Source organism: Panthera uncia, chromosome B1 (assembly GCF_023721935.1).
Source record: "Panthera uncia isolate 11264 chromosome B1, Puncia_PCG_1.0, whole genome shotgun sequence".
NCBI lineage: Eukaryota > Metazoa > Chordata > Mammalia > Carnivora > Felidae > Panthera > Panthera uncia.
Window position 1 is genome coordinate 103638361 of NC_064811.1, and position 20256 is coordinate 103658616.

Genomic DNA, 20256 nt, shown 5'->3' on the forward strand with positions numbered 1-20256 from the left:
CTACATATGAAACACTTTCAAATTAGAAAAATTTGACTTAAAATAATAATTTTATAGCCAGAGGACTTCTTGGAGATGAACCAGACCATTTTCTTTATATTTGAGATAAGAAAAGTGAGGCCTGGAATAATTAGGCAGTTTGCCAGAGCTTGAAGAATGAGACTGACAGAGTCAAGAACAATATCAAGGATTTCTGCCTGTTAACTGAGTTCTTGCTCATGTATACTGTATTTATGAATTAGGATCTGCTGACTCTCTGAATAACACAGATTTCCAAAAATGCAATTTTAATAAAGCTCTTCTTCTTATATGTTGTTCATTGTACTCTAATGAATAAGACATTTAACTGTTATTTTTATTTTTCCAAATACATTGAATCAATGTTCAAAATATTTTTATGTGAAGCCAAATTAATTAGAATCAGTAATTTCAATATTGATCTTTTGAAAATAGGCTTAAATTTAGCCATTGTTCAAGTTAAATTGCTAGGTAGGAGAAGATACAAAAAAATTCATTAGAATTTCCACGTAGAAGATGAGAATATTATCAATGATCCCTGCCAGCTGTCATTTTGCATTTATTAAAATCAAACCATGAAGCTAATTTTTTAAGGTATTTATTTGTGTGTGTGTGTGTGTGTGTGTGTGAGAGAGAGAGAGAGAGAGAGAGAGCATGAATGGGGAAGGGGCAGAGAGAGAGAGGGAGACACAGAATGTGAAGCAGGCTCCAGGCTCTGAACTGTCAGCACAGAGCCCGGCACAAGGCTCAAACTCACAAACCACGAGATCATGACCTGAGCCAAGGTTGGATGCTTAACTGACTGAGCCACCCAAGCGCCCCCATGAAGCTAATTTAATAGACCTTATAAGTGAATTCTGATTACAGTCAATGAGATTCTTCTGCTTCTATAGGCTATATTAATGTGTAACAAGCATCTTGATATTGTGTTGTTATGAAGTTAAATAAAGCAGGTTAAGTGGCACAGAGTGAGGAACTGGAGGATAGTATAGTCAAGAAAGTGAAATGTGGAAATCTAGGGAAACAGTGTTGCTGGCAGATGAAACAGCCCTGAGGCAAGGATGGAGTTGACCACGCCCAGAGAACTGCAAGAGGTGCCGGATGGCTGGACAAGGGTGAAAAAAAGACACTTGGAGGATGGAGGAAGCAGAAGCTAGATCACACAAATGTTTTAGGGCAGGGTAAAGAATTTTAATTTTGTTCAAACAAAGAGGTGAAGCCCTGTTAGGGTTTTGGACAGAGAGTGCCGAGAGATTTTGGAAAGATCTGGTTTCATGAAGAGATCTGGCTTTGTAGTGGTGGTAAAGAGCAAGAGCAGAAATAGAGATGCTGGTTAAAAGACCATGACAGCAATCCCTGAAGGAGATAATAGTATTTGGCATAAGGTGACGGTGTGGAGGTAACGAGCTAAATATCTTATCCATTTTGAAGATAGAGCTAGTGGGACTCGATGATCGAATAGGAGGCGTGGGAAGTTAGGAAAACAGATGAATCAAACAGGAGTCCTAGAATATTTGCCTTAGAAATTTGGAGACAGGGAGATAGAAGAATTTTAAGATAAATTATCAAGAACTAATTTTTGGATATGGTACATTTTAGATATGAGATATCCAGTGGAGATGTCAGGGAGATATACATGAAAGTTTAGTTCTTAGAGAAGACATTGGGGTAGATACAACGTGGAAAGTCATAAACTTTCCATTCCGTGAATTCTGAGGGCTTGTATGTGCCAGAATTTGTACTATATCATCTCATTTAATCTCATAATGGCACTGTAAATTAGACACTATTATTCCAATTTTATGAATTAAAAGAAAAAAAAATAAAGCTAAGCATTCGAGAAGATAAGCAACTTGGCTTAGCATGCAGCTGTTTTTCAGTGAAAATGGGATTTAAAACTGGTAACCCTGTCAGGGAGAACATTTCTAAACCATTACTCACTGCTTCCACATATTAGCTTGTCTACTGTGATATGTTTTGCATAGACCACATTTATAAGAATTTCCTTTCTTTGGATTAAATGTTATTTTTATATTTAAAAAAAAAAACCCTTAAAAACCAAGTGGTTTTTAGCCATTAAAACAGCTTGCAAAATAAGAATATTCATAAATTTGAAATCAAAGGATTGATATTCTCCTTAAATCAGGAAATGCATGTCCAAGGGTTTTAGAAAGTGTAAAACGAGTGTTAGATATTTTTCTAATATACAATATGTGTGATACACACATATGTACACATACAATGAATCAGTTGTGCTATGTGTGTATGTTGGCATTGAATTTGGAGGTGGGAAATTAATCAGTTCACAAATTAAATACATTATTCTTTATCTGTTCTTGGTCTAATATACAAAGGGATATAGAGATATTCTGTGTATAGATTAGACCAAAAAGTTTAGTTATGAAGCATCTATGTGTTAGCATAACTAATAGGTCTGAGGGGAAAAGTTCAGTTATTAGCATTTCTAATTAAGGACATTTATCATATGACTGAAAGAAGGCCTAAACTTCATTCTTATGCAGGGATAGAAAATTACTTTTTAATGGAGGGGAAACATGATGCTTTTGCAAAATTTGATTCTAAAAGCTAAAAGGGCTAATAACTATGCTTTATTTTCTTGGTGAAGATATGATGACATTTGAATGAATGCTATCTGTCATATTGTTTAAGCTGAGACAGTCATTGCATTACAAATGGCTCTATAATCAAAAGAGAGGTCAGAAATGTGGAATATGACATTTTACATCGGAAGATAGTTGTTTTTTAAATGTTCCAGAAAGATGGCATTTTGTCAGCATTATTTGTGGGAAAATGTTGAAGAAGAGCTTGCCTTGTGTGTTATGATGAACATTTTTAATAATGAAAATTGCTTGAGAGCTTTCCACAAGGCACCAGTGGTTCCGTAAGTCATATAGAGCCAGGATTATCTTCAATTACAAAAAAATTAATTGTATTTAACTTGTTGTATATTTGCATCTAAGGCAGTCTTGGTTATTTCCATCAGAGTTGCTGAAAGACATTTTTTCCACAAGTTACTGATCTCATAGGCTTTTGTTCAGCAATTCATGAATCAAACAGTATCCAAGCTAGTAGACAGAAAGAACCTTCACAGAGCTGTACAAGGCAAGAGATTTGTGTAGACCAGATAAGCCCTCTACAGCCCTGAACACACTTGATCTTGTCTTATCTCAGAAGCTAAGCAGGGTCTGGTCTGGTTAGTACTTCAACGGGAAGAGCGAAGACATTATACAGGGCATTTGCTGATTGGTTAAAGCGAGGTTACTTTCCTTATAGGCATAAGGAAGACTTGGAGTGAGCTAAGGTAATTTGTGCTGAAGAGGCAAGTACTGGTTGGTTGACCTCTGTTTCTGGAGAACTGAGCACAGACACTTAGTTAAGTTCTGGTTTGCTGATGTGACACTTAACATGAATGAGTCCATCTTGGGCCAAATATGCTTACTTTAACAAAATACTTGTCCTAGGATGAGAATTTTATTTCCAAAGTTGATAACAATTGTTTTGCTTCCTCTTATTTCTAGTAAGACTTTGTACCACATATGTTAGTGACATTATATTATTATAAATTATTTATTTAAATACTTTTTTTTAAAACCAGGTACTCTTTAGTAGGAAAAATTCTTCCTACATAAAATTTCATTTGTATATTCACTAGATACAAATACAAAAACAAATGATTTAGCTTCTAAAATTGTTAAGTAAAAGCTAGGATTGTCATTATGTTGCATAGAATTAAAATTTAATAAAATAATTTCAGTGTAGATTCTATTTATTCATGTAAGCTATAAATACGAGTGGACAAAGGACCCAACTTTGAAATGGATACAAACTATTTGCAATATTAAGGAAAATATTTATATGATTTAAAAGATAAACATTAAATGTCGTAAAAACTGACCTCACTGTGAGAATTTTTTTTTACCTTTTCAAAAAGTCTTTTCATTTTATCCTGATAAAGCATAATCATTTTGTAGTGTGTTTTGATCATTATTTCATAAATATATAATTAGATATTTTCACTAAGTAGGCAGGAGGCAAGTTGTGTTTAGCATTTGAGGTAGCCTTTAGTGTTTCAGAGTTTCAACATGTATTGAGGATTTTCTTTTAAAGTCCTCTAAAAAGTAATTCCTCAAGACCTGCTTTTTGTGCGGGATAAAATATTTTGTTAACATTATATATTACTTTATAAAAATTTTAAATTGTGGCTATATATATATATATATATAACATAATTACCATTTTAATTATTTTAAGTGCACAATTCAGTAGCATTAAGTACATTCATATAGTTGTATGACTTTTCAGTGTCATTTTCATAACATTATTAAATAGTTTCCCTTTTTTACTTATCACTTCTATTTAGTAAAAGAATTTATCAAGGAAATATGGTGTTTTTGGTGAAGATTCCTACAGCAATAATTTAAAAATCAAGTGTTATCTAAGAGTATATATACCTAACTTATATAAATATATTTGTAAAACTAATTAGCAGTAATAAATTACATTATAAATGTTATTTTTAAAATACACAGTTTCTGTTCATATTCGAAAGGTTCCGTACTTATTTGCTTTATACATTTGCTGAATTCAAATTTAAATCTAACCACACAAGGTCTAATGTTAATATAGAACGGCTGAAATTTCAGATTTTCAGCGGACGGTTTACTGTGAGAAAAATGTGTTTACTTCTTGGGAAAGAAAAAAAAGAAGCTAATACTTTACTACAACAAACACACATCCAGAGGACCTATTCACCAAATGTTTGATGTCAAGAATGAAATCGGCTTTGTTGCAAAGCAACAGATTTTAGTTAAGCAAAAATTTTATTTCTGCAGAATAGTTTTTTATGTTTCATGAAAGTATGTTTAATTTATAAGGGTTAACATAAAAAATGTAATCTGCCTACAGTTTGAACTTTAATTACTCATTTAGACTCATTTATTACACTTACTAAAAATGTATTTTCTGATAGAGCAGTTGCTTAAAACTTTTTTCTTTTTAAATCTCATTTTAAATTAACTTGAACTTTATGTTGATATATTTGAGCATATTAAGCCACCAGTGTTAAAAGCCAATATCCACTTAATCATTTTCCAAATTCAAAAATATAAAATATGACCCACACAGAGCATGAAACTACCATAGTATAATGGATTATCAGAAGATTAAGTTGTAAACAGTCTCTGTGTGTGTGATTTATTTTCACACCCTTTTAAAAATGCTTTTCAGAATCATATGCATTGTTTGATATTTGCTCTAAAAATTTCAGAAGGTTTCTACCAATTTACTCATGTTTATTTTTGCACTTATATATATATATGTATATATATACATGTATACAGATGAATGTATACAATACATAAAATTATACAAAATGAAATTTGAAGTTCTTCTTATCTTCCAACTTATAAGTATATTTCAAATGTCCACTGCACCTCCTGGCCTCTATAATTATAAATTTCTGAGGCCTTGACCTTTTATTTTATTTGTACCTTCAACCTTTTTCATTGGCTCACTGTCATCTGTCAGGAGTCTGTGTCACTACATCCTGCCTCTTCTTTCTGATTGTGTCTGTTTTTCATAAATCAATCCAAGATGAAATTGAACAATCTTGCTCTATTACGCCACTGCCCATATAATTCATCATTAGCAGACCTATTCAAACTAAACATTGGTCCCTAGTATTCTGATTCTTCTCCCGGGATTCAGTATTAATTGGGACCCTCTGTTTATAAGTAGTAGACTACCTCCAAAACTTTGACCTTTGTCTGCAGTTTTCTTCTCTGACCCCAGCCTTAGGCTAAGGCCTGTATTCCCAGATGTATATTTCTAGAAGTATTCTGTTCTTTGAACTTTCAGCCAGTCACTAGACCAGATTTCCATATAAAGAATCAAAGGAAAAGACTGCAGAATGAGAACAAAGTCTAATGGTATGCATTATGGGTTGACATAAAGATGAATTAAATAAAATTACTCCTGCTTTCTATTAGCTTATAACTTAATAGAGGATATGACAGAGTACATTGATAGTAATAATAATACAGAGTAAAACATCTATAGTAAGAATGGCATTGAGTTCAAAATTGGCTCTCTCTTTCCACTATGGCTGAATATAAATAAATTGCTTAAATTCTTTGAGTCTCAAATTCTTTATCAAAAAAAATTAATACCTATTTTATGGAATCTGTATATTAAATGAGTAATACATATATAAAAATATATATATACATGATCTCAAGTAAGTGTTCAACAATATGTATATACAAATATATATGTATATATATACATTTATATTTCAATTTATAGATAAAAATATGGGCTACCTTTACACAGAATAATTAATATTTCAGTTTTTCACATACTAATATTGAGGCTTTTTGGTAACTTGCAAGCAGAGACAACAGATAGTCTCATGTGTCAGCCTAGAGCCAACAGAGAGGTGTGGACTAAAGATAAAGTAACAGTAGGCATTGTGCTGCACTTCACAAGGGACATAACAAAAACTGTTAGGAAACAGGAACATAAGGATCCTAGACCACTTCCTCACATAGTTAAGAGGGAGAGAGTTTAAAGACAACCAAACACAGAAAAGCAACGATGAAAACATGGCTTCATCATTCAATTAGCAGATGAGAGGAAGTGCTAAAATTTATGTGGGCCATCAACTAGGGAACTTGTGTCTTTCATCTGAGACCAGTGATGTAGAAATAAGATTTATGTGAAATCAGGGGCGTTCCATTTTTCTCCTTTGATTTCACTTTCCTGACTAAAGTTCAGAGGCAGTGACTTCCAGAGCTCACGCTATTAGTGGACAAGGATGAGATGGGATCTGGTTATTTGGCGGTTAGGTCCCATTCCCAAGAATAAAAGTTAAAACATATTGGAAGCAGAATTCAAATTTAGGGTTAATTAAATCTCAGTAAAAGACTTAGAAATTTAGAACAATATGTTTGTAAGGTTTCCTTATAAAATTGAAAAAAGTAGATAAGACCTGCATGCACATCCTTTGGGGCAACAAGAAGGGGAGGCCACTGGAGAATTGTGGTTCATTCTGACAATTCTTGAAGAAAATAGGAAAAGAACCCTAAGTGCTTATAAACTGGGCTGTGGCAGCTACTAAGAGAAGCAAAGGGGACCCTTTGCTCCCATGTGGATATGGGATCACCTATGAGGCTACTTCTCAAGCTGGGACCATCTTGTTGTCACTGGTGTGCTTTTAAAATCTTTTGGAAAATTAGGTATTCTCTGGTATGAAGACACTGAGATTGAACTTGCTGAATATTTTCCTGGGTAAACAATGTTTTTCTCTTTTTGCTTACTAATTCAGAAAACACATCAGCAACCATATTTATGTAGTTTAGAGACAAAGAAAGAAATCACATGTTCCTGACCAAATGAGTTAGTCATCATTTTATGTGGTTTTCCATATATGTGTCATCAGACACTTTAGAATACCAAGGATAAAACCTTTGCTTGGCAGTTACTGGGATATTTCTTAACAAGTTTAAGTATTGTTGATTAGAGAGCAATGGGCATACCAGAAATATTTAGGTCTTCTTTAAACTCTCACTGTAAAGTACCAAATTTTTTATCTTTAAATTTCCAATCAACATGGCCTCCAAAAAGCTATGAAAGGTTTGAGAGCTAAGTGTCTCATTTTGTTACACTACAAGGGAATCATTAAGAAGAAAGGATGACTCAAAATATCTTCCTGAATAATATTATCATAGAGCTGAGTCAAAAGTTTCATTGGAGAATAAAAATCCTGAGAACTATAAAATTGAAATCTTTAATATTAAGAAAATGGACCTTCCTAATGTAAAGTTTTCATTTTTCTTGTGTCTAAAGCAAGTACAAGAACAAGGAATACATTTTAACTATATACCAGTCACTATCCTTAGCATGTTACATTTCCCTCAGTACCTCTTTGAGGTACGTTCTATGCTTATTATTCCCATTTTACAGAAAAGGAAACTGAGATTTAGTGAGTAGAGTTCAATGTCAGTAAACTATATAAAAGAGCCCTCCATATCCTCCTATCCTTTGCTTCTAGGGACTTGATTTAGTTATTCCCTCTCTCAATACATCCTAGTGTGCACACTGTCCTTCCCATGGCATCCTCTTTTGCCCACATGAAAACACAGTTATCCTCTAGTTACCTCTTTTTCTTAAAAATGTAACTAGTGGAAGAAATACCAACATGATGCAGATAATTAACTTCCATTTCACCAAATTGTACATAATTAAATATATATAAGAGATTTAGTCCAAACATTGATCATCAATGATACCCGTGAAGGTATTTAGTTAGCTTTAACAGGACCCTTATGAGAAATTGAAAGTCTCTGACAGGAGTGCTGTCTCCAAATGCCCCACAAACTTCAACTGGCAAATAACTAGGGTCTATCACCTATGGACTTGGGGATTTTCTCCAACTTGTGCCTTATGTTGTTCTCTGGGCCCAGCTTGTCCAGAGTCCCAGCACATCTCGCTGAGTGGCACCCATTCAGCTGCTAGCAACATCTTTCAGCTTTTTGCCAGTGGCAAACAGCTTCACATCCAAGTCCCATGGATTAAATTCCAGCTCTCTCACTATGTCTATGCCCTTGAAAAATCATTTAATCCAATTATCAGCTTATTTAAACATATATTGGGGATAGCAGGGGTACTAACTGATGAGGATTACACAATGTAGTCTATGTAAACTTCTTAAACCAGTACTTGCCTACCTAAGGATATGATCATTATTAATATGTTGAGTGAGATCTTTAAAGTCTTATTTTGATGTGCTTCTCCAGTGTTTATAATACTTCCAAATCTATTTTGTGTATGAAATATTTGTGACATCATTTTACCATTATTAACATCAAGTGACTAGTGAAAAGGCAATTATACTCTTTTAGTAATTTATAGTTAATTATACATATAAGCAATAGTAAAGACTAATTCTTGTTTCCTTTAATACAAAATCAAACATCTAAAAGGTAAGACTCTGGGGTGCCTGGGTGGCTCAGTCAGTTAAGTGTCCAACTTCAGCTCAGGTCATGAACTTGCGATTTGTGGGTTTGAGCCCTGCGTCGGACTCTGCTGACAGCTCAGAGCCTGGAGCCTGCTTTGGATTCTGTGTCTCCCTCTCTCTCTGCCCCTCCCTGACTCATGCTCTGTCTCTCTGTCAAAAATAAATAAAAATTAAAAAAAATAAAAGGTAAGACTTTGGGAGTCATGAATTTAAAAATATGTTAATGGAAATGGAATGTTTAATATAAAATACTTTACTGAGAAAGATATATTTGGCAATAATTATCACCATGTAGCCTAAATTTAATTGCATAGATTTATGGGAGCAGTCATGCTTCATCACAGTGCCTAGCTCAACTGGTCATACGCATTTTCATCTCATGGAGAATTCAAGCTTCCTTGTATAGAGCACAGATATAACATCACTAAATCCATTGCATTCCATAATTTTCTAGTCTGTTTGTTCTAGTCTGATTTTGGTTCCTATATATTTGAGCATAAAAGCTCATTGGTTATAGACCATCAGTAGTTACAATCTAAGAACATAGAACAGGTTTAAATAGTAGTAAAGGGAATATCAGCAAATCACAGGATTACTAGAAAAAAAAAATACTGGAAGGTTGTGAATCTCAACACCATTCTGTGAAGAGTAAAAGGGAACACCATAGACATTTTACAGAGAAATGAATGAGTGAATGAATGGATGGTTTTTATTAAAAAGTGTTGAGTGCTAGAAATAAGTAGAATTTAAATTTCATATAAGGGGGAATAATTTTATGGAAAGTTTTAATACCTTAAACAGAAAAAGAGAGTATTCAGGGCTTTATTTTATTTTAGATAAACACAGTTAAACAGATCTCTATTGTTTCTATTTAGAGAGATTAAAGTTTGAAAACTGATTTTGAACATGCATCTAAAGACAGTTGATTTGACTTTTAGTTTCGGGACACCCCACAGAATCTAACCAAATATGGCTTCTGACCTTCACCACAAAGAGTCTGTTAACTTTGTGTAGTACGGACAGTGTATGCCAAGGTTTTGTTCAATGTTGGCTTTTCATTATATGCTGATAACAGAGCTGGAATAGGAAATAAAAAATTAATCGTTTCACATTTATATTAAATATTAAATAAATGTAACAAAAATAATTCCAAGTCAGCTCATCCACATAATGTTATTTCCACCAAGTGGAAGATCGTGGTTTTGAGATGTAACTTGAAGCTTATTTTTTTTTTCCTTTACAAACAAGTATTAGTTGAGAATAGGGAATTTAAAGACCCAGAAACCCAAATTTTTGATATTAACATTGATAGTCACAGCTAGGAATTTAGTTTTCGTGCTTTGTCAGTTGGCCAGATATTCAATGCCCATGGGTATTCTCCAAATTTGGAGTGAGCTATTTTAATGCAATTTCAGAGAAACCAGCAGTGCCTCTTTTGTGGTGTTTAAATGATATTGTTGTGTTTTTTTTCATTGCCGAATCAGCACCTTTCAAATAGAATAAGACGTTGACATACTCTTTTTGTTCAATATCATCAGAAAAGATTTGAAATACCAGTTTATAAATGAAAATACTTGTCTTGTAACAAAATCAAAAAACACTCAATCACTTGTAGCATTTAGAAATTTCACTTTGAGATGTTTTCTAAATTGTCTCCGGTAGTGTTATCTGTAACTAATTAATGTTAAATTTGCTGTTATCTTTGTTACTTATAAACATTAAAAACTTGATTTTCTTCTCCTTCTAGGATCCCCTGCCCTGACTGGAACTGGAACAATCAATGTCATCGTAGATGACGTCAATGACAATGTCCCTACTTTTGCCAGTAAAATGTATTTCACAACAATTCCTGAAGATGCACCCACTGGAACAGATGTTTTATTGGTAAATGCCTCAGATGCTGATGCCTCAACAAATGCAGTTATCAGGTCAGTACATTTTCCTTTGTAAACTTTGATTATTTTTTCATTAAACATTAGTCTTTGGACTAACTGAATATAATGCTTAATTTTGCTAGAAATTCTGTGATATTAACCCATAGACTTATTGTGTCCATGTATTGTTGAATAACTAACTATGGCTAAAATGAGGATTTAAACAATGATTTTACTTGTCATTCTAAAATTTTAATTACTTAATTTTATTTATATTTTTATCTATCTCATGAATTTGTAGTTCATGTAGTTCATTTACAGGGCTGGGTTCACGGGAGATTCTTCTGCTTCATGTGATTGACTGGTATCACTTAATGGTATTTACCTGGTAACTGGGCAGTCTTGAAGGTTCAAGATGTCTTCACTCAACGTCTGGTACTTCGGCAAGGATGATTGGAAGGTTGGGCTCTGCTGGCCCCCTGTCTCTGATCTTGTGGTCTCAGGGCTTCACAATATGGTTCTTTGGCAGGTAGCTGAAATGGGCTACATGGTAGCTCTGGGGTCCAAGAACCTCAGGCAAAATCTGCCAGTGCTCTTAAGGAAAAGTCCTAGAAGTGGTGTAGCATCGCTTCCATAATACTTTGTCAAAGCAACCATGACCTGCCTAGATTCACTGGGAGGAGAAATGCACCTCACCACTTGAAGAGGAATATCAAAGAATTTTGGCCATTTTTAACCCAGCCACTAGCCTCAATAAGAATATTTGTGTTTTCAAAGTTTAAAAACTTTCTGTTAATCTACTGAAACCCATTTAAAATGGAGAAAACGATATGGTACATTTTTCAGAGAAGATGTGAAAATGGTTGTGTTGTAACACTTGGTGGATTGAGTTGTGTGTCACCTTCTTCACTTCTTCCTATTATCAACAGTAAGAAATGAAGATTTCTAAGTTTTCCAGAGAAGAGTCTCAAAGACATAAATATTTCTTACCCACACAACATCCCTACCCTCTATAGGCTTATATTAGGTAAATTAGAGTAGGTCGGATGGCTGTGTAATGGGTCAGAAAAGAGAATCTGAGTGTTCTGAGGAGTTATCAGTAAAAGGTGGCCTGTGAATGTTGATCCCGTGATGATTTGGTTAGTGATTTATTTTATTTGTTACTAATTTCCTATTTATAAAATCACTTTGGGAAACTGCTATTAAGTAGTCTCTTCCTGCTGGCAGAGGTGACTGAGGTATATAGAAGACCTCAAGCTATTTTTCATTTAATAAACATGCATTGAGTTTTTAGTATGGGTAACAAGACAAAGTTTCCACTTTCTTCGAGCTGGCATGCTTTGTGAGGTACATAGGCAATTTAATATGAAATAAAGAAGATTACTTAATATGGTGAATGCAGCCTTGAAAATAAAATAGGCTTATATAACAAGAGAGTGACAAGGGACTATTAGGTATGGTTAATATGGGTGACTTCTTTATGGAAGTGATCTTTAGGCTGAAGAACTGGGCTGTGGAATGTAAGTAAGCATGGTGAATTTAACTAGGAAGTTTTATGAGTGTGGACCAGAGTGAGAACAGGCTCAGAGAGGTAGGCAGGGGCCAAATCATGTAGCCCATACAAGGGCTCCTAGGTCATGGTAAGAAGTTGAGATATTAATTAATTAATTAATTTATTTATTTATTGAAATTCTTAAAATCATTTATGTGATAAACTATTGGAGTATTTCAAACAGGGGCCAAAATAAACGGATCTGTTTGGATTGGGTTAGAGGCAGGACTGTAGAAAGAAGCTATTAGAAGAGAAACCAGTGAGACCCTTCAGGTGTTAATTAATATACTGATTCAAACAAAAGATGGAGTGTCCTTGTACTAAGGTGGAAAAATGAAAATTGAATGTATTTGGAAAAACATTTGAGGTTGTAAGTGGAACTAAAAGAAAGAGAGAAACCAGAATGGCCATCTACTAAGTTTTTGGCTTGAACACCTGGGCAGATGGTGGTACCATTATAGGTAGCATTGGAGGAGAAACAGGCATGGGGGAAACCAGGAGTTCTTACTTGAATCCAATTTGAAGTGACTACTAGTCATTCACGTGGAGATATCAGTTGGGACATTAAAACTATGAGTGTGAAGCTTAGGTTTGCGTCAGGGCTGTAGATACAGATTTGAGAGTCATCAATGCTCACAGCACATGTAAAACCAAGGCACTGAATAAGAACACTTTAGGAGAGAGAATAGAGAAATAAAAGGGGGGCAGGAATGAGTCTTCTGGAATTCTCCTAACAGTTTAAAAGCACGTTTAGAAGGAAGAGTCACCTAGGGAGCTAAGCAGTTCTGATCAGAGATATACAGAAGGAAATCCAGAAGAGAATGGACACTGACATGCACTATAAGAGGAAAGGCTATGCATGAACTTCTTTCAGAAGCTGGGACCTAATTCCAGGCAAAGAGCTGAATTCTAAGAGGCTTATAAAGTCAAATCATTAAGGATGGAGAAGACTTCTGCCCAAGGTCATAGTTATATGCATGTTTGGCTCACTGTGCTTAGTACCACTTGGAGAAAGGCAGGTACAACCTAACTACTTCCTGGCATGAACCTCAAAAAGGCAGTAAATACAACCTCCTTCATTTGTCCTACACCAAAGCATAGGAATAATGGAATCTGTACCCTAAGAACTAAGTCTTTAGCTTTGTGGTAAGAGCACAGCCTTGAGAATGAAGCTGTGTAGAATGGAATCCTGACTCTCCTATTAATTGTGGGGCAGTTTATTGAACATTTCTGGGCATCAGTTGTTTTTTTTTTTTATCAATGTAATAGGTATACTACATAATAAAAGTGACTTTATGGAATTGTTGTGAGGACAAATAAAATACTTTAACAGTTCTAAGTGAACTGCTTAGAATAATGTTAGAACAAAAATTACTCAATATCCATCAACCCATACTGTCCCAATATATGTAAAGCACTTTTCCCTTTTCTTGCCATCTGTTAGTGCTCAGTAAGTTTGTGACAATTTTGGAAGAGATGTCCTATCCATTGTAGTGTTATAGTCTAATAAATATTTATCTGCCATGCCAAGGAGTCCTTCTCTAAAGATAAAATATTGAGTATGACAAATCAGTAGCATAACTATTCCCATCTGAGATGCTTCAATTGCTACAACAATTGTGAAGCTGTGTGTTTACAAAATCAATGAGTGCTAGAATAAAATGCTATGATGGTATGCTATTTTCTTCTAGCGTATGTCAAAGTTTCACTGCTACATGTGATCTTACGTTTGTGGGCAATGGTGATCAATGGAAAGTTGGTCTAGGAAATCCTGTCAATATTTCCAGAGTGTTTTACACAGTTGTATTGGTAGCTTTGAAATGATTGTTTTGATTTTGGTTGTTTGGTTGACTGGTTGAATTTTTTTCCTCCTTTAATATGAGAGAATTAACTTTATACTTTTACATGCCCTGAAATCTATAAAATGCATATGCAAAAATATTTAAATTACTACATTGACTGCCATAAGTCAGATAATATAAAAATTGAAGCTATTTTTATTTTGTAAAATTATTAAATTCACTTTTTTTTCAATATATGAAATTTATTGTCAAATTGGTTTCCATACAACACCCAGTGCTCATCCCAAAAGGTGCCCTCCTCAATACCCATCACCCACCCTCCCCTCCCTCCCAGCCCCCATCAACCCTCAGTTTGTTCTCAGTTTTTAACAGTCTCTTATGCTTTGGCTCTCTCCCACTCTAAACTCTTCTTTTTTTTTCCTTCCCCTCCCCCATGGGTTTCTGTTAAGTTTCTCAGGATCCACATAAGAGTGAAAACATATGGTATCTGTCTTTCTCTGTATGGCTTATTTCACTTAGCATCACACTCTCCAGTTCCATCCATGTTGCTACAAAGGGCCATATTTCATTCTTTCTCATTGCCATGTAGTACTCCATTGTGTATATAAACCACAATTTCTTTATCCATTCATCAGTTGATGGACATTTAGGCTCTTTCCATAATTTGGCTATTGTTGAGAGTGCTGCTATAAACATTGGGGTACAAGTGCCCCTATGCATCAGTACTCCTGTATCCCTTGGGTAAATTCCTAGCAGTGCTATTCCTGGGTCATAGGGTAGGTCTATTTTTAATTTTTTGAGGAACCTCCACACTGTTTTCCAGAGTGGCTGCACCAGTTTGCATTCCCACCAACAGTGCAAGAGGGTTCCCGTTTCTCCACATCCTCTCCAGCATCTATAGTCTCCTGATTTGTTCATTTTGGCCACTCTGACTGGCGTGAGGTGATATCTGAGTGTGGTTTTGATTTGTATTTCCCTGAAAAGCAGCGACGTTGAGCATCTTTTCATGTGCCTGTTGGCCATCTGGATGTCTTCTTTAGAGAAGTGTCTATTCATGTTTTCTGCCCATTTCTTCATTGGGTTATTTGTTTTTTGGGTGTGGAGTTTGGTGAGCTCTTTATAGATTTTGGATACTAGCCCTTTGTCCAATATGTCATTTGCAAATATCTTTTCCCATTCCGTTGGTTGCCTTTTAGTTTTGTTGGTGGTTTCCTTTGCTGTGCAGAAGCTTTTTATCTTCATGAGGTCCCAGTAATTCATTTTTGCTTTTAATTCCCTTGCCTTTGGGGATGTGTCAAGTAAGAAATTGCTGCGGCTGAGGTCAGAGAGGTTTTTTCCTGCTTTCACCTCTAGGGTTTCACCTCTAGGTCTCACATTCAGGTCCTTTATCCATTTTGAGTTTATTTTTGTGAATGGTGTGAGAAAGTGGTCTAGTTTCAACCTTCTGCATGTTGCTCTCCAGTTCTCCCAGCACCATTTGTTAAAGAGACTGTCTTTTTTCCATTGGATGTTCTTTCCTGCTTTGTCAAAGATTAGTTGGCCATACGTTTATGGGTCTAGTTCTGGGGTTTCTATTCTATTCCATGGGTCTATGTGTCTGTTTTTGTGCCAATACCATGCTGTCTTGATGATGACAGCTTTGTAGTAGAGACTAAAGTCTGGGATTGTGATGCCTCCTGCTTTGGTCTTCTTCTTCAAAATTACTTTGGCTATTCAGGGCCTTTTGTGTTTCCATATGAATTTTAGAATTGCTTGTTTTAGTTTCGAGAAGAATGCTGGTGCAATTTTGATTGGGATTGGATTGAATGTGTAGATAGCTTTGGGTAGTATTGACATTTTGACAATATTTATTCTTCCAATCTATGAGCAGGGGATGTCTTTCCATTTCTTTATATCTTCTTCAATTACCTTCATAAGCTTTCTATAATTTTCAGCATACAATCTTTTACATCTTTGGTTAGATTTATTCCTAGGTATTTTATGCTTCTTGGTGCAATTGTGAATGGGATCAGTTTCTTCATTTGTCTTTCTGTTGCTTCATTGTTAGTGTATAAGAATGCAACTGATTTCTGCACATTGATTTTGTATCCTGCAACTTTGCTGAATTCATGTATCAGTTCTAGCAGACTTTTGGTGGAGTCTGTCGGATTTTCCATGTATAATATCATGTCATCTGCAAAAAGCGAAAGCTTGACTTCATCTTTGCCAATTTGGATGCCTTTGATTTCCTTTTGTTGTCTGATTGCTGATGGTAGAACTTCCAACACTATGTTAAACAACAGCGGTGAGAGTGGACATCCCTGTCGTGTTCCTGATCTCAGGGATAAAGCTCTCAGTTTTTCCCCATTGAGGATGATGTTAGCTGTGGGCTTTTCATAAATGGCTTTTATGATCTTTAAGTATGTTCCTTCTATCCCGACTTTCTCAAGGGTTTTTATTAAGAAAGGGTGCTGGATTTTGTCAAAGGCCTTTTCTGCATCTATTGACAGCATCATATGGTTCTTCTCTTTTTTTTTATTAATGTGATGTATCACGTTGATTGATTTGCGAATGTTGAACCAGCCCTGCATCCCAGGAATGAATCCCACTTGATCATGGTGAATAATTCTTTTTATATGCTGTTGAATTCGATTTGCTAGTATCTTATTCAGAATTTTTGCATACACATTCATCAGGGATATTGGCCTGTAGTTCTCTTTTTTTACTGGGTCTCTGTCCGGTTTAGGAATCAAAGTAATACTGGCTTCATAGAATGAGTCTGGAAGTTTTCCTTCCCTTTCTATTTCTTGGAATAGCTTGAGAAGGATAGGTATTATCTCTGCTTTAAATGTCTGGTAGAACTCCCCTGGGAAGCCGTCTGGTCCTGGACTCTTATTTGTTGGGAGATTTTTGATAACTGATTCAATTTCTTCTCTGGTTATGGGTCTGTTCAAGCTTTCTATTTCCTCCTGATTGAGTTTTGGAAGAGTGTGGGTGTTTAGGAATTTGTCCATTTCTTCCAGGTTGTCCAATTTGTTGGCATATAATTTTTCATAGTATTCCCTGATAATTGTTTGTATCTCTGAGGGATTGGTTGCAATAATTCCATTTTCATTCATGATTTTATCTATTTGGGTCATCTCCCTTTTCTTTTTGAGAAGCCTGGCTAGAGGTTTGTCAATTTTGTTTATTTTTTCAAAAAACCAACTCTTGGTTTTGTTGATCTGCTCTACAGTGTTTTTAGATTCTATATTGTTTATTTCTGTTCTGGTCTTTATTATTTCTCTTCTTCTGCTGGGTTTAGGCTGCCTTTGCTGTTCTGCTTCTATTTCCTTTAGGTGTGCTGTTAGATTTTGTATTTGGGATTTTTCTTGTTTCTTGAGATAGGCCTGGATTGCAATGTATTTTCCTCTCAGGACTGCCTTCGCTGCGTCCCAAAGCGTTTGGATTGTTGTATTTTCATTTTCGTTTGTTTCCATATATTTTTTAATTTCTTCTTTAATTGCCTGGTTGACCCATTCATTTTTTACTACAGTGTTCTTTAACCTCCATGCTTTTGGAGGTTTTCCAGACTTTTTCCTGTGGTTGATTTCAAGCTTCATAGCACTGTGGTCTGAAAGTATGCATGGTATAATTTCAATTCTTGTAAACTTATGAAGGGCTGTTTTGTGACCCAGTATATGATCTATCTGGGAGAATGTTCCATGTGCACTCGAGAAGAAAGTATATTCTGTTGCTTTGGGATGCAGAGTTCTAAATATATCTGTCAAGTCCATCTGATCCAATGTGTCATTCAGGGCCCTTGTTTCTTTATTGACCATGTGTCTAGATGATCTATCCATTTCTGGAAGTGGGGTGTTAAAGTCCCCTGCAATGACCACATTCTTATCAATAAGGTTGCTTATGTTTATGAGTAATTGTTTTATATATCTGGGGGCTCCGGTATTTGGCGCATAGACATTTATAATAGTTAGCTCTTCCTGATGGATAGACCCTGTGATTATTATATAATGCCCTTCTTCATCTCTTGTTACAGCCTTTAATTTAAAGTCTAGTTTGTCTGATATAAGTATGGCCACTCCAGCTTTCTTTTGGCTTCCAGTAGCATGATAAATAGTTCTCCATCCCCTCACTCTCAATCTAAAGGTGTCCTCAGATCGAAAATGAGTCTCTTGTAAACAGCAAATAGATGGGTCTTGTTTTTTTATCCATTCTGATACCCTATGTCTTTTGGTTGGCACATTTAATCCATTTACATTCAGTGTTATTATAGAAAGATATGGGTTTAGAGTCATTGTGATGTCTGTAGGTTTTATGCTTGCAGTGATGTCTCTGGTACTTTGTCTCACAGGATCCCCCTTAGGATCTCTTGTAGGGCTGGTTTAGTGGTGACAAATTCCTTCAGTTTTTGTTTGTTTGGGAAGACCTTTATCTCTCCTTCTATTCTAAATGACAGACTTGCTGGATAAAGGATTCTCGGCTGCATATTTTTCTGTTCATCACATTGAAGATCTCATGCCAATCCTTTCTGGCCTGCCAAGTTTCAAAAGAGAGATCAGTCAGGAGTCTTATAGGTGTCCCTTTATAAGTTAGGGCACGTTTATCCCTTGCTGCTTTCAGAATTTTCTCTTTATCCTTGTATTTTGCCAGTTTGACTATGATATGTCATGCAGAAGATCGATTCAAGTTACTTCTGAAGGCAGTTCTCTGTGCCTCTTGGATTTCAATGCCTTTTTCCTTCCCCGGTTCAGGGAAGTTCTCAGCTATAATTTGTTCAAGTACCCCTTCAGCACCTTTCCCTCTCTCTTCCTCCTCTGGGATACCAATTATGCATATATTATTTCTTTTTAGTGTATCACTTAGTTCTCTAATTTTCCCCTCATACTCCTGGATTTTTTTATCTCTCTTTTTCTCAGCTTCCTCTTTTTCCATAACTTTATCTTCTAGTTCACCTATTCTCTCCTCTGCCTCTTCAATCCGAGCTGCCGTCATTTCCATTTTGTTTTGCATTTCGTTTAAAGTGTTTTTCAGCTCCTCCTGACTGTTCCTTAGTCCCTTGATCTCTGTAGCAAGAGATTCTCTGCCGTCCTCTATTCTGTTTTCAAGCCCAGCGATTAATTTTATGACTATTATTCTAAATTCACTTTCTGTTATATTATTTAAATCCTTTTTGATCAGTTCATTGGCTGTTGTTATTTCCTGGAGATTCTTTTGAGGGGAATTCTTCCATTTGGTCATTTTGGATACTCCCTGGAGTGGTGAGGACCTGCAGTGCACTTCCCCTGTGCTGTGGTGTATAACTGGAGTTAGTGGGCGGGGCCGCAGTCCGACCCGATGTCTGCCCCCAGCCCACCGCTGGGGCCACAGTCAGACTGGTGTGTGCCTTCTCTTCCCCTCTCCTAGGGACGGGATTCCCTGTGGGGTGGCCTGGCCCGTCTGGGCTACTTGCACACTGCCAGGCTTGTGTTGCTGGGGATCTGGCGTATTAGCCGGGGTGGGTAGGCAAGGTGCATGGGGGCAGGAGGGGCAGGCTTAGCTCACCACTCCTTAGGTGATCCACTTCAGGAGAGGCCCTGCGGCAGGGGGAGGGAGTCAGGCCCGCTGCCGGAGGTTGGCTCTGCAGAAGCACAGAGTTGGGTGTTTGCGCGGAGCGAGCAAGTTCCCTGGCAGGAACTGGTTCCCTTTGGGATTTTGGCTGTGGGATGGGTGAGGGAGATGGCGCTGGCGAGCACCTTTGTTCCCCAACAAACTGAGCTCTGTCGTCCGGGGGCTCAGCAACTCTCCCTCCCTTTGTCCTCCAGCCTTCCCGCTTTCCGAGCAGAGCTGTTAACTTATGACCTCCCAGACGCTAAGTCGCGCTTGCTGTTGTAACACACTCCGTCCGGCCCCTCCGCTTTTGCCAGCCAGACTCGGGGGCTCTGCTTGGCCGGCAGGCCGCCCCTCCGCCTCGGCTCCCTCCCACTAGTCCATGCAGCGAGCACTGCCTCTCTGCCC

General features: G+C 36.4%; 1 protein-coding gene across 1 annotated transcript in view; it reads left to right on the forward strand.

The window, feature by feature from the left end:
- The window catches only part of FAT4 (FAT atypical cadherin 4), a 165236-nt gene that overhangs the window by 110494 nt on the left and 34486 nt on the right, over positions 1–20256 (forward strand). The window contains exon 7 of the mRNA XM_049631149.1: positions 10803–10983. Coding sequence (XP_049487106.1) covers positions 10803–10983 — 181 coding nt within the window. The remainder of the gene's footprint in view (positions 1–10802; positions 10984–20256) is intronic.